At 36.9% G+C, this 14217-nt stretch overlaps 1 protein-coding gene across 1 annotated transcript in view; it reads right to left on the reverse strand.

Moving 5' to 3' along the window:
* LOC139356480 (MICOS complex subunit MIC26-like) overlaps nucleotides 1–13102 on the reverse strand; it is a 46325-nt gene extending 33223 nt beyond the window's left edge. Inside the window, 3 exon segments of the mRNA XM_071070575.1 lie at nucleotides 8702–8947; nucleotides 8949–9353; nucleotides 12962–13102. Of these exon segments, the coding sequence (XP_070926676.1) occupies nucleotides 8702–8947; nucleotides 8949–9353; nucleotides 12962–13102 (792 nt within the window).
* Between the last annotated feature and the right edge of the window lie 1115 nt (nucleotides 13103–14217).

Consider the following 14217-nt stretch of genomic DNA (forward strand, 5'->3'; position numbering starts at 1 on the left):
CCATCAGTGACAGACTGGATTAAGAAAATGTGGCACATATGCAACATGGAATACTATGCAGCCATAAAAAAGGATGATTTCGTGTCCTTTGTAGGGACATGGATGCAGATGGAAACCATCACTCTCAGCAAACTACTGCAAGAACAGAAAACTAAACAGCGCATGTTCTCACTTATAGGTGGGAATTGAACAATATCACTTGGACACAGGAAGGAGAACATCACACACCGGGGCCAATTGTGGGGAGGGGGGAGTGGGGAGGGATAGCATTAGGAGATACACCTAATGTAAATGACAAGTTAATGGGTGCAGCACACCAACATGGCACATGTATACATATGTAACAAACTTGCACGTTGTGCACATGTACCCTAGAACTTAAAGTATAATAAAAAAAAAAAAAAGAAATGAGATTACTTTTTAAACATATACTTATTACCATTTGTACTCTTCCTGGGTATTATGTATTTTTGTCCTTTGCTTATTTTGCCATAAGGATGCCTTTTTTTTTAAATTTGGAAAAGCTCTTTATCAATAATAATGGCATTTCTTTTCTGCCATGTTTATTGCAGGCATTTTTCACAGTATGTCATCATTTGTCTATTATTTTGTATATATGGAAATTTTACCTAGCGCTACTTATTAATCTTATTCTTAGTGATATATTCTTTTGCTTGCTCAGCCTTGTCTTCTTTAAAAACTGCTTCTTTGACCATGATGATGATTGATAACTTGGCTTCTGAATTAGTTTCCTATTGCTCTTGTAACAAATTGCCACACAATTGGTGTCTTAAAATAACACATTTATTGTTTTATGGTTCTGGAACTCAGAAGTCCAAAATGGGTCTCACAATTAAATTAAATTAAATAGGTCCATAATTAAAGTGTAGGCAGAACTGCATTCCATCTGGAGGCTCTAAAGAAGAAACTGTTTCCTTGCCCTTTCCAGTTTCTAGAGGCTGTCTGCATTCCCTGGCTTGTGATCCTTTCCTTTATCTTTAAAGTTCATCACCTCAGTCTCTGCTTCTAATGTCACATCTCCTTCTCTAACTCTGTTGCTGCCATTTTCCAGTTACAAGTACCCTTGTAATGATATTGGGCACACAAGGATAATCTCACCATCAATATACTTAACTTAATCACATCTGCAGACCCTTTTGCCATATGAAGTAACACATCCACAGGTTTCAGATTAGGATGTTGACATATTTGGGGACCACAGCTCCCACCACCCCATCCTAGCCTCCTGCCCAGCATAGTTCATTGTAGAAACTCACATAGAAACACTACTCTTACTCTCCATCAGGTCCTATTTTCCAAGCACTCTTTCCAGGTTGACATCACCCTGTGTTCAGAACCCTTTTATCATCCCCTTTCTTTTTAAAAATACGCACACAATCTTAAACTCTCTTGTTGACTATGATCATTTTCTCCCTAGCCCAAAAAGCAGTTTCTTTGACCAAATTCCCCATATTAATAGCCCATTTTATTTCAGACATATTATTCGGCTAGATCTCATTTAGCCAAATGTCTACAGCTAATTTATTTGTGAAGCTAAATACCTTCCAAATATTACAGTATCTCTTCTGCTTATATGATAACTTCCAATATCTATCACGTTTAAAGCACAAACCTCATTTTTAGGAGTCCATCATATCCAAAATTCAGGATTTAAGAAGTAAATCCCTATTCATGGGAATGAATATTTGCTCTTTCATTCACCAGCACCGTGCTTAGTATTGAGATACAAAAAACAGGACAGTATCTTTTCCCTTAAGGTCAAGAGAAAAACAGGGTTCCAATCATTTTTATTGTATTTTTAAAAATTGAAAACAAAATCAAAAGTTCACACATTTCTTTTTTAATATGTAAGTTCACTGAGAACTTGGATTCCAAGTATTTTGTATGTATTTGTATGTGTACGTTTCTAGATGCACTATGTATTCTGAAAAGAGAATATATTATAATATAGTAAGACATGGATTCAAGTGTTGGCTCACCATCTATTTGCTCCATTAGCATATATGAGTAATTTAGCTCTTTGAGCCTTAGTTTCCATATTTGTAAAATGTGGGTGATAATGCCTACCTCACCAGGACTTTGTAAGAATTAAATGACACAACATATGTCTGAATGCCCCTTAAAATTCATGTGTTGAAACTGAATTGCCAGTGTGATAGCATTAAGTGGTGGGGCTTTTAGGAGGTGATTAGGTCCTGATAGCACTGCCTTCATGAATGGATTAGTGCCCTTATGAAAGGGCCCGAAGGAACTAGCTAGCTCCCTTTTGTCCATTTTGTTCTCTACCATAAGACACAGTGTTCAGGGCACCTACTTGGAAGCAGGGAGCTGCCCTCACCAGACACCAAATCCGCTGGCACCTTGACCTTAGAATTGCCAGCCTCCGGAACTGTGAGAAATAAATTCCTGTTCTTTATAAATCACCCAGTCTCAGGTATTTTGGAATGGCAGATTAAATGGATTAACACAATATGTAAAGCACTTAGAATAGCCTGGCATATAGTAAATCCTCAAATGTGTGGGCAGGGTTGGAATTTAAAGTAGGAGTTGTTTCTTCATATTACAGAGTGATAAAGAACACATACTCTGGAATCAAAGTACCTGGTTTAAAATCCCAGCTCTACCATTTACTAGCTGTGTGACTATAAAATGAGGATAATAATAACTCCCACCTCATGGGGTTGTCATATAGGTTATATGACTTATATACTTAACACATGTAGAATGCTTAAAAGAGTGCCTGTTTACCTGGCAAATGCTATATAACTGTAGGCTATAATTATATATCTCCCTAAATTTATAGTTCCTCAAAATAGAGCATTACAGTTATATTTGTTATATAAACCAAACTTACAATTTCTCAACATAAGGTATTTCAGCTTCTGTTACAATGTGATATAATGAAAAGATCAGTGTCTTTTTATTTATAAACAAAGCTGAATAAGATGAGCCGGTATCTTTTGCTGTGAAATGGCAATACTAATGTCTACCAAACCCAGGGCTTTTTTTTTTCTTATCATCAGCAAATTAAGAAATACAGGTATCACAGACCATCTAGGTTTGAACTCTAATTACTAGATATTTTACCTTGAGGAAGTCACTTAACCTCTTTCTTTCTCTTCTTTGTATATAGTTTTAAAAAATAGAGACAGGATCTTGCTTTTTTACCCAGGCTAGAGTGTAGTGGCACAATCATGCACCGTAACTTTGAACCCTTGGGTTCAAGTGATTTTCCTGCCTCAGCCTCCTGAGTAGCTAGGACTAAGGCACACACCACTACGCCTGGCTAATTTTTTTTAAGGTGGTGTTTTTGAGCCATGGGGTCTTGCTATATTGTCCAGGCTGGTTTTGAACTCCTAGGCTCAAGTGATCCTCCTATCTTGGCCTCCCAAAGTGTGAGGATTGCAGGCATGATCAACTGCACCCAGCCTTTATGCATAACCAGTTTTAACAGAGAAAAATTAATTCTATGTTTGGCTACCATAATTATTCTTAAAGTGGAGGAGAGCTATTTTTATTTAGGAAATTATCTTAACAAAGAGTTGTAAGTGCAAGTAGTGCCTAACAGTATATATCGGAAGGAAAAATTTTAACTAAAGAGAAGGCTAAACTGTACTCAATGAAGAAGTAAACAGAAATTAGGGATGAGGGAGAACGCGGGAGAGAGAAGAGAAGAAACGAGAAGCAAATGACTACAACTGAAGCCTGGAGCCTGTGTGAAAAGAAAGCCAGTTTTAATTAAGGTGAACCAATAGAGAACGTTTAGGAAAAAGAAGTCTGATATTCAAGTCTATTTTTGCACTCCCTTAATGTAAACATCTTTCTCTTCTTCCCCAAGACTTCACCGAAGTGTGATACATCTGTACTCATATGTAAGGGGGTGAGTGGTGAATCCAAGCTTGAATGTGTGGTCTACTCCACATTCACTTCCTCCTGATGGTGGTGTGGAGCCAAGAGCATCATATGAAAATAACAATAGATTTGGAACTGCAGATGGCAATGAGCAGCGAAATGCATGGTGGTCCAGAAAAGTATCTCTTCTATAGTAACGGGAGGTGACTGGAGAAGGATGGAGACTGAGAACAAAATTACAAATATCTACTTCCTAGTGTTGTGGTAAAGATTGCTGTGAAATGGCTCATGCTATTTTCCTATAGAGGGTGTTGTTTTTTTTGTTTGCTCTAAATTCATTCAACAAATAGGCAATTGTGTGCCAAATAAGTGGCAGGCATTGTCCTAGGTCCTGAGAATATAGTTGTGAACAGAACAGACAAAGCCCCGCTTAGACCACTTAGTTTGGGGGAGTGGGAAGATGTGGCAATTACAGACACACAGAGAGAAATAGTAAACAAATGCATAAATAAAAGGTATAATAAATCAGATGGTGACAAGTGCTGCCAATCAAAATAAAGCAGGACAGGGAGATTAGGGAGTATCAGAGCATGGTGGGAGGAGGGTATGGTTTAAAAAGCAGAGACAGGGAACCCTCAATGCAAAGATGAATTTGAGCAAAGACCTGAAAGAAATGAGGGAGCAAGACTTGTGATTGAGAGAATTGTAGGTAGAGGGATTAGTTGAGGCCAAGGCCTTGATCTGGGAGTATGCCCAGCATGTTGGAAGATCCTTGAGGAGCCAGTGTGGCTAGAGAGAAATGGGTTGTGGGGAAAGTTGTAGGAGAAGAGGTTTTGGGAGATGGAGGGATGGGGGAAGATTGTATGTGTTGGATAAAGCTTGATGGGTACAGGATAGAGGTTCTGAACCCTGACTGCACATTTGAATCCACCTGGAGAACCCCCAACTTGATGCAACCAATCCTGACTTCACTGGGTTGAAATAGGACCTAAACTTCGGCAGGTTTTAAAAGGGCCCTAGGTAATTCTAATATGCAGCCAGGATTGAGAACCACGAATGTGAGTAATGTAAGCAACTGGCAGGCTCTTTCCTGGGAGGGAAAGGAAGCTCTTGGAAAGTTTTGAGCAGAGGTGTGCAATGTTGTGTTCTGACTTAGACATTAAGATGATCCCTGGCTGGAAAATGTATGCAATCAAGTTATATCCAATGTATCTTTTAAAACATTTAAAAAATCCTTGTCAAAACAAATCAGGGAATAAATTAAAACAAAGCTATGTTCCTGTTCATGAAAGTGCTTGGCACATGATATTTGCTAAATAAATGTTAATGAATTACCATATCAAAGGGCTTTGTATGGTTTCATGAAAATATACAATCTTAAAATTACTGTGTAACAAAAAATGCTGTGTGTCTGAGGCAGTATATTTGGTATAATTGTGTTTAATATTATCCTTCAGTTTCTGATGGAAATTTGAGTGAAAACTAGTGAACTAGAAAAGAAAATACATATAGACATATTTTGTTTCTGACTTCTGAATATGAGAATAGCTTAGGTGCTTATCTACAAAACCTTGCTGAGATTGAAAATAAAATAATACCTATCTGTGATAAACTGTATGAAATTATTGTAAGAATAAAAAATAATAGAGAGAAAGGAAGTTAAATGATAAAATCCTTTCAATACTGGGCTAAATGTTATTTATAACACTTGTGATGTGTTTTATTGTCATGTAAATTATATGCCTTTTTATCAAATTGCTTTTCTTTTTTGTGAAAAAAGAAAGAAAAACATTCTGTTAATAACAAAAAGCATTCTTTTCTGTTCTGTATTATTTGAAAAAATAGCTATAAAATATGAGTTCCAAACAGTGTTTCAATAAGTAGTAATTCTAGGAACTCTATAAAACTAAAATCCACCACTGTTTTCCAGAACTTAATACCCACATTCACCAGGAGAATTAACCCCCCCCAATGCCCCTAGGTGTCATTATTTCAAAAATATGTGTATTCTAATCATTATAAGAGAAATTAGAGTAATAAAGGAAAAAAAGGTTGGTGTCTATAATATAAGGCTGCTAATGCACAAATAGTAAAGCTATTTTTGTCTCAAAATGGGTGACCAAAATAAGTGATGAGTATATTCAGTGCAAACAGGCATACACACACACACACACACACACACACACACACACACAAAAGAGTCTTGTTTGATTGTCTTAACACATTTCTCACTTCTCAATTTTATTATTATATTATAAAAAATCTCAACAATAAACAAAAGTAGATAGAACAGTATCATGAACTGTCCTTTATCAGTCACCCAGCTTCAACAATTTTTCCACTAATATTTGTAGTCCTGAAGTTGATTTTGTCTGATATTAAGAAATCCACTCCAATTTTCTTATAAATAGTGTTTTCTTGTTATATGTTTTTTTCTATCCTTTTACTTTTAACCTATGTTAGTCTTCATATTTAAAATACTGTTTTTTGTAGACAGCATCATTGAGTCTTCCTTTTAAAAATCCTGACAATCTCTGCTTTTTAAATGGGGGTGTTTGGACATTTATAGTTCCTATAATTAATAACATGGTTACCTTTAAATCTACTATTTGGCTATTTGTTTTCTGTTTGCCACATCTGTTCTATGTCCCTTTTTTCCTTGTTTTAGACTAATTGACTATGTTTTAGTATTCCATTTAATCTGTAAGAGTAGCTTATTGGCTACACTTCTTTGGTTATTTATTTATTTATTTATTTGTGATACTTTACCTAGGATTTTTTTTTTAATGGAGTCTCACTCTGTTGCCCAGCCTGGAGTGCAATGGCGCAATCTCAGCTCACTGCAATCTCTGCCTCCCGGGTACAAGCGATTCTCCTGCCTCAGCCTCCTGGGTAGCTGGGATTACAGGTGCTCGCCCCCATGCCCGGCTAATTTTTTATATTTTTAGTGGAGATGGGCTTGCACCATGTTGGCCAGGCTGGTCTTGAACTCCTAACCTCAGGTGATCCACCTGCCTTGGCCTCCCAAAGTACTGGGATTACAGGAATGAGCCACCAAGCCTGGTCTTTTCTAGAATTTATAATCTTCAACTTTAACTTAACACATTCACCTTCAAATAATATTGTACTACTTCAAATATAATAACCTTCCAATAGATATTTCTATTTCCACCCTCTCATTCTTTGTGCTTTTGTTGTCATAGCCTTTATTTTTATGTATTATGAATTTCACAATACATTGTTATTATCTTTGCTTTAAAAAGTCAATTCTTTTTCAAGGAAATTTTAAAAAGAGAAAATATTATTTTATATTTATCCACATATTTAGCACTTCTGATTTCTCTCTGGTTTTAATTTTCCTTCAGCCTGAGACGTCCTTTTGTATTTCTTGAAATGAAGTTCTTCTGGTGATAATTTTTTTCAATGTCTGTTTGAAAATTTTTAATTTCATATTAATTTATCAAAGGACATTATCATTGAATGTAGAATTCTAGATTGACTTCTTTTTGTTCTTTTGGCACTGTAAAATTCATTCTTTTCTAGCAGATATTTTTAAGTTTATTTCCCTGTAAGTAATGTGTCTTTTATTCTCTGCCTGCTTTTGAGATTCTTCTCTTTTTATCACTTGTTTTTAGCAGTTTAAGATGTGCTTTGGTATAGTTTTTTGGGGAGTTATCTTGCTTGCAATTTGTTGAGCTTCTTGGATCTATGAGTTTATAGTTTTCATCTAATTTGGAGATATTTCAGAAATTATCTTTCCAAATATACTTTTTCTGCCTTCCTGCCCTCCCTTTTCTCAGAAATTCAAATACATTTGTGAAAGTCTGCATAATATTATTCCACATATTGCTGAGGCCCTATTTTTTCTTTTTTCCTTCTATATGCTTCAGTCTGGATAATTTCTAATGCTATGCCTTCAAGTTTATTGATCTTTTCTTCTATAGTATCTAATCTATTCTTAAACCCGTCTGATTAATTTTTTCATTTCAGATATTGCATTTTTCAGTGTAAAAGTTCCAATTGTATTATTTTTATATGTGTCATCTCTCTCCTCATTATATTCATATTTTCCTTTACATTTTTTTTTTCTTTTTTTCAGTTGGAGTCTTGCTCTGTCACCCAGGCTGGAGTGCAGTGGTGCAATCTCGGCTCACTACAACCTCTGCCTCCTGGGTTCAAGCGATTCTCAGCCTCCCAAGTAGCTGGGATTACAGGTGTGCACCGCCATGCCCAGATAATTTTTGTATTTTTAGTGGAGACGGGGTTTCGCCATATTGACCAGGCTGGTCTTGAACTCCTGACCTCAGGTGATCCGCCTGCCTCAGCCTCCCAAAGTGCTGGGATTACAGGTGTGAGCCACCGTGCCCGGCCTCCTTTAAATTTTTGAGTATATTTTAAATAGGTGTTTTAAAGTCCTTATCTGTGAATTTCATTATTGCTGTCATTTCTTGGTGTTTTTCTATTGATTCATTTGTCCTGTACTTTTTCCTGCTTCTTCACATGCCTATTAATACTTTTTTGTATATTGATTTTAGTATGCAAATTTTAGGCTTTAAATGTCTGCATTTAAAATTTTCTTTTCTTTTACTTGGATTTTAATTATGTAAATAAATAGCAACATGAGAATGAGGAGTTCTAAGGCTTGTTCATTATCTCTAGGTGAAAGGATTTCAGATTAGTTTGCTTGTAGGACAGCATCACTCAAGATAACAGAGGCCTAATATAGATTTTCCTGAAGAAGAATGCAAATTTAATACATTCAATACTGACTTCTCTGCCATTTTTCTGTAGAAGCCCTGGTTTATTGTAAGGAGATTCCAATGCTTACCTGTAACTGATTAAAATGGGCAAAGCATGGCATTTTCTTCTTATTTATAGGTGAATTCTCATTTCCTAGCTTTTGAAAGTGCTCCTTCCATGTATCTTCGATGACTATGTATCTTTGTAAACCCCAATCATATAATCTCTCCCCGCTGACCTGGGCAAACACAATGGCTTGTTGTGGATGATAGATAGAGGCAGCTAATGCTGTGAAACCAGGTGGATACACCAGCTTCTTTATGTTTGAACCTGTCTGTAGCCAAAAGGAGTCCAACAAGGCCAGCAAAATTATAGCACCAAGTCTTGGGAAAAAACCCAGAGGATACATTTTGGAGATATTCATAGCTGTCTAATCCCCACAAAACCAAACTTTGCATCTTGGGCTTAGTCTGGGAGTATGTTTCCTGACACCAACTTGTATGTGGCTCACGATAATGTCGGAGCTGAGAGATGCTTTCTTCCAGCTGGGTTCTTAACTCCTCCACATATTTATATTGACCCTTGGGAACTAAGTAGAATGAAAGCTCATCAGCCTTCATGGGATTTTTGGGAGGTAAGTCCTTTTTTGGAGCTGCATAGACTTTAAAGGTGAGCAAGCTCAGGCTAGCTGGCCCCATGGACCTCTGAATTGGCCTTGGGCATGTTTTTGGCACCAATGGCTCCAGAAGAAAATTTTTCTTTAAAGTGTTTGAATTTTGTTTTGAAGGGAGTTAGTTTACCTGTAGATTATCTTTATTCTTTTAAATCTTTTTGGAAAGCTTCGTCAGGGTGGGTCTAGGGAACCCTTTACTCTAGAGCTAGTTTAACCCTACCATTAAAGGATTATCCTTCTGGAGTCTCTAACAAGTGCCCCAGGTGTTCAATAAGGTTTTTTCACTTTGGTTGGTTGGAACTCAAATGTCTCCTAGTTCTTTTTTTTTTTTTTTTTTTTTTTTTCCTGAGGCAGAGTCTCGCTCTGTTGCCCGGGCTGGAGTGCAGTGGCGCGATCGCAGCTCACTGCAAGCTCCGCCCCCCGGGTTCACGCCATTCTCCTGCCTCAGCCTCCCAAGTAGCTGGGACTACAGGTGCCCGCCACCACACCCAGCTAATTTTTGTATTTTTAGTTGAGACAGGGTTTTGCCGTGTTAGCCAGGATGGTCCCGATCTCCTGACCTCATAATCCGCTTGCCTTGGACTCCCAAAGTGCTGGGATTACAGGCTTGAGCCACCGTGCCCGGCCCAAATGTCTCCGACTTCTGTGGGTGCTCTGGGAATTTTTCAGTTTATAGCTTTCCAGTGGTTCTTTAAAAAGCATTGTGAAGTTTCCCCTTAAAAATGTTCAGAAGTCTGTGAGTCCTACACAGACTCCTTGAGCTCTTCTTTCCTTCCTTCCTCGCTTCCTTCCTTTCCTTCCTCCCTTTCTCTCTCGCTTCCTTCCCCCGTCTTTCTCCTCCCTTCCTATCTTCCTTCCTCCCTTCCTTCCTCCCCTCCTCTTTTCCTTCCTTCCTCCCTCCCTCTCTTCCTTCTTACCTCCCTTCCTCTCATTCTTTCTTACTTCCTTTCTCCCTTCTTGCTTCCTTCCTCCCTTCCTTCCTTTATTTTTCTATCTTTTCTTCTTTCTCTCCTTCTTCCCTTCCTTCCTTATTCCCTTCCTTCCTTCTTCCCTTATTCCCTTCCTCCCTTCCTTTCTTTCTTCTCCATTCCTTCCTTTCTCTCTCTCTTTCTTTTATTTCCCTTTCTTTCTTTCCTTCCTTCCTTCATTCCTTCCTTCCACAGCTCTATTCTCTAAGTTCTTTGCTCTACAAATTACAATTGCCTCAGCCTCCCCACTCCCCGTTCCCTCAGATAGTCCAATTTTCTAGTTGTTTGCAATAGGAGGACAAGTCCAGTACCAGTTATTCCATCATAACTAGCAGGAGAAGTTTCAGTTTATATTTATCTTATTGAGTATTCACGGACAATCTTATTTCATCTATACTTCTACCCCACTCACCCCCCTGCTAGATGGAAACTACCAATTTTAAATTGATGGTGGACAGGATGATTGCAAACTCAGTCATGAGTAGCTGAAGTAGGATACCTCTTGAAGGCTATGTGCCACAGATACTGCAATGTGCAATGTGGGCATGAAGAACTCTGATCCTGCCTTCAAATCCATGATTCAGTTTACAATCCATAAAGATACATTTTGTTTATTATTTCTAAAATATTTGAATTCACACTCAATTCCAGTGTCAATTGCTATGAAGCAAATTTATTAAACGAATATTTATTTGGTTCTTCTTTTAGAAAGCCAAACATACTGAATTTGAATTACAGGTTCTTAGCATAGGTACCAATTAATAGTCATCTAAATGTTATATTCTTGCTAGTTACTCATGTGGCTTAATTGGTTGAATAGCTGTTTGGCAAGTCAATTTAAAGAGCTATTAATTCATCATTGTGACACCTATTATTTGGATATTATCCAAATTAAGACATTTTATTAGCTAATGTTCCTCCCTTAACTATTTTAATTGCCTGCAATAAGTGAACTAAACATTTCTACATGTTAAAATTTCCCAAAGCAGTTTTAGAAGGCTACAGAATATACTATAAATGGCAAAAAGCATTAAACACCCTAGCCAAAACACTGACCTATTGTAAACACCTGATAAAAACACAAGAGACTTGTATATTCTGTCAATAGAAGTGACATTACAGTACACTTTTCTTCTAGGAATGTGAATGCTAATGTTATTAAGAAAATTGCTTTTTCTTTTTCTTTTTTTTTTCCTACTTTCTTAGTAAACTCAGGTGGCACTATAATATGAGTAATGGTATTTTATTTTACGTTAGAGGGGTAATGCTGGCAATGAATGGAAAAACTTAAGAACTCACAGTATTCTTCCACTTTAGCACAAAACTAGTATGGCAATATAGTATAATAAAAAGATCACTAGAATTTTTCATTCTAACTGCCAATACGTTGATGGCTTTGGTTGAAATATAGTTCATTCATTACTATGAATTCAATAAAAAAAGATTTTTTTCTCCACATAGCTGACACTAGTCACAGGAGAATGAAATTGGCCCTGACGGGAATAAAGTAGTTCATTCACTAGAGATGTGAACTGTTTCTGGAGGCAGGAATGTCATCATGGGTTTCAAAGGCATAATTCTGTGGTTTTTAACATGAGACTCAATGCCACCATTTTGGTTTTTTTATTTTCTGGATTTTATTTCTGTTTATCCTCCAGTTTTTAAAATTATTTAAATTTATTTTAAAATTTATATACAATAAAACTCACTTTTTTATTGGTGTATATGTCTATAATGTTTGACAACTGCAAGTAGTCATGTAATTACCACAATAGTCAAGATTCACAGCAGTTAACATTGACTTCCCTCAAAAAAATTCCTTCATGCTACTCCTATGTAATCAAACCCTCCCCCAAACCTTTAGTCCCTGATAACCATTGATGTCTTCCCCATTCTGTTGATTTTCTAGAATGTCACATAAATGGAATCATAGAGTATATAGACTTTACAGGATGAGCCAAAGCTGCCTTTTTATAACAGATATTCTGCTCTTATCTCTTTATAATCTTCAAATAGAATCCGTAAATAATATTTATCTACTTTGACAAATATAAATACAAAAAATCAATATACTACTCTAACATAAATAAAAGAAGCAAAAATTCAATTAATAAAATAACAGGTATTCACAATGAAAATGGTTGAGCACAAGTGAAGTAATGAAATGCTTACATCTACTTTGATGGAAAAGTTTTCATTTTAAGGGACGTAACAAGATCAGAAGCTGTTCTGCATTAAAAAATACAGGAAAATAAAAAGAAAAAAACAGAGGTGTGATGATGTGATTTTTATGAAATATGAACAATTCTTGGTAAGGATCAGAACAAAACCAAGTAGGATTTTACTTTCTTACTTTTCAGAGAATCTTATTATCCACAAGAGTTGTAGTTCTGGAAAATTTAGTGTACATGTCTGTAATCCCAGCTTCTTTGCTGAAGCAGGAGAATTGCTTGAATCCAGGAGGCGGAGGTTGCAGTGAGATGGCACCATTGCACTCCAGCTTGGGCATCATAGCGAAACTCTGTCTCAGAAAAAAAAAAAAAAAAAAAGGTGTGTTTTTTAATGCAAAATGCAGTTAGGTTTCTAGCGTTCGGCTATGTATGAATAGGTTTTTCATCTACACGAATCTCCACTGGGGCAATCAAAAAATGTATAGACTTGGGACAATTCCAGTATGGTCTTATCTCAAGCATAGCAGGACATCTACCATCCCTGGCTTATACCTGTAAGAGCCCAAAGTACTCTCCAGTCTCAACAACCAAAAAATTTCTAAAATTCTTCCTGGTGGGCTACAGTTGAGACCCACTGGCCAAGATGAAGTATCTCTTTTGCCATCTAGTAATCTCATGCCGGATAATCATCCTGGATTAATGTTCGCCAATCTCCTGATTACCAGTTGAATTTCTCAGATAAGTTCACACTAGGAAAGGAATATCTTGAAGTGCTACTTTCGTGTTCTAGTCTCTAGAAATAGATTTCCCATATTGCATATTGTATTGTTTATATTTATTTATTTTCTCTAAACTATAATGTTTTGACAGCTTAAAAATGTTTCTTATTGTAGAGAGACTGCTCCTCCTGGGGCCAAGATAATTCATAGAAATAGCAAAAAGAACATGCCTTTGATATGCAAACCAACCATTTCAGAGCCACACCCCGTCTTTGTTCCCCTTACATCCTAGGAAGAAATATTCTTTTCCTTTAATCATTGCAGGGCTAGGTACCAGGCAGCTAAGGACTATCCTTAAAGTTTGGAGTCTCCTGAAATTATTCAAACAGCCAATCCTAGGCTGTTTGCCCTGCCTTGCCTCTCCCATGGAAGCTCCAATAAAGGCCATAGCCTAGGCTCTCCCTCACATGTGACCTTGTGTGGCTTGCTGAGCCTCCTGTTTCTGAGTCCTGTGAGTACAATAAATTTTGTTTTCCTGAGCTTCTCTTGTGTCTCATCTTGTAACTGCCACTGACTGACCACACATAAAGACACAAAATAGAGATTAATAAATAATCATTTTTGTTTATACCAGTTCTGAGTATTTTTTAGCCTGAAACAATCTCTGTCGTCCTGATCAACTTGGAAGTTAATAAGACTAGATTCATCTGCACAAAACTAACTTCTTAGTGTTAACTCTGCCAAGGTATTGTCCCCTCATTAGGTCTTCCTTTCATAATTAGCTGATCTCCCTTGAAATGTTGAAGATTTCCTTTTAAAATTCTGTAATTACATATTTTCTAAGAAGAAGGTTATCACTGGCACAAATGCTCTTCAGTATTTATCTGAATGAAGCCAGTCACACAATCTGGTTATTGTTTGATTTCCCATACATGGAAAGGAAATGTATCATGTTCAGATGGTCCAGGGCAAAATGCCTCAGCAAACTTGAGTATTCTCAAGAATGACTGCAAGACACAGAATTCAACACCTTTTTTTTTTTCTTTTCTTGAGACAGAGTTTCACTCTTGCCC

The sequence above is a fragment of the Macaca nemestrina genome, chromosome 10, assembly GCF_043159975.1.
Source record: "Macaca nemestrina isolate mMacNem1 chromosome 10, mMacNem.hap1, whole genome shotgun sequence".
NCBI classification, from domain to species: domain Eukaryota; kingdom Metazoa; phylum Chordata; class Mammalia; order Primates; family Cercopithecidae; genus Macaca; species Macaca nemestrina.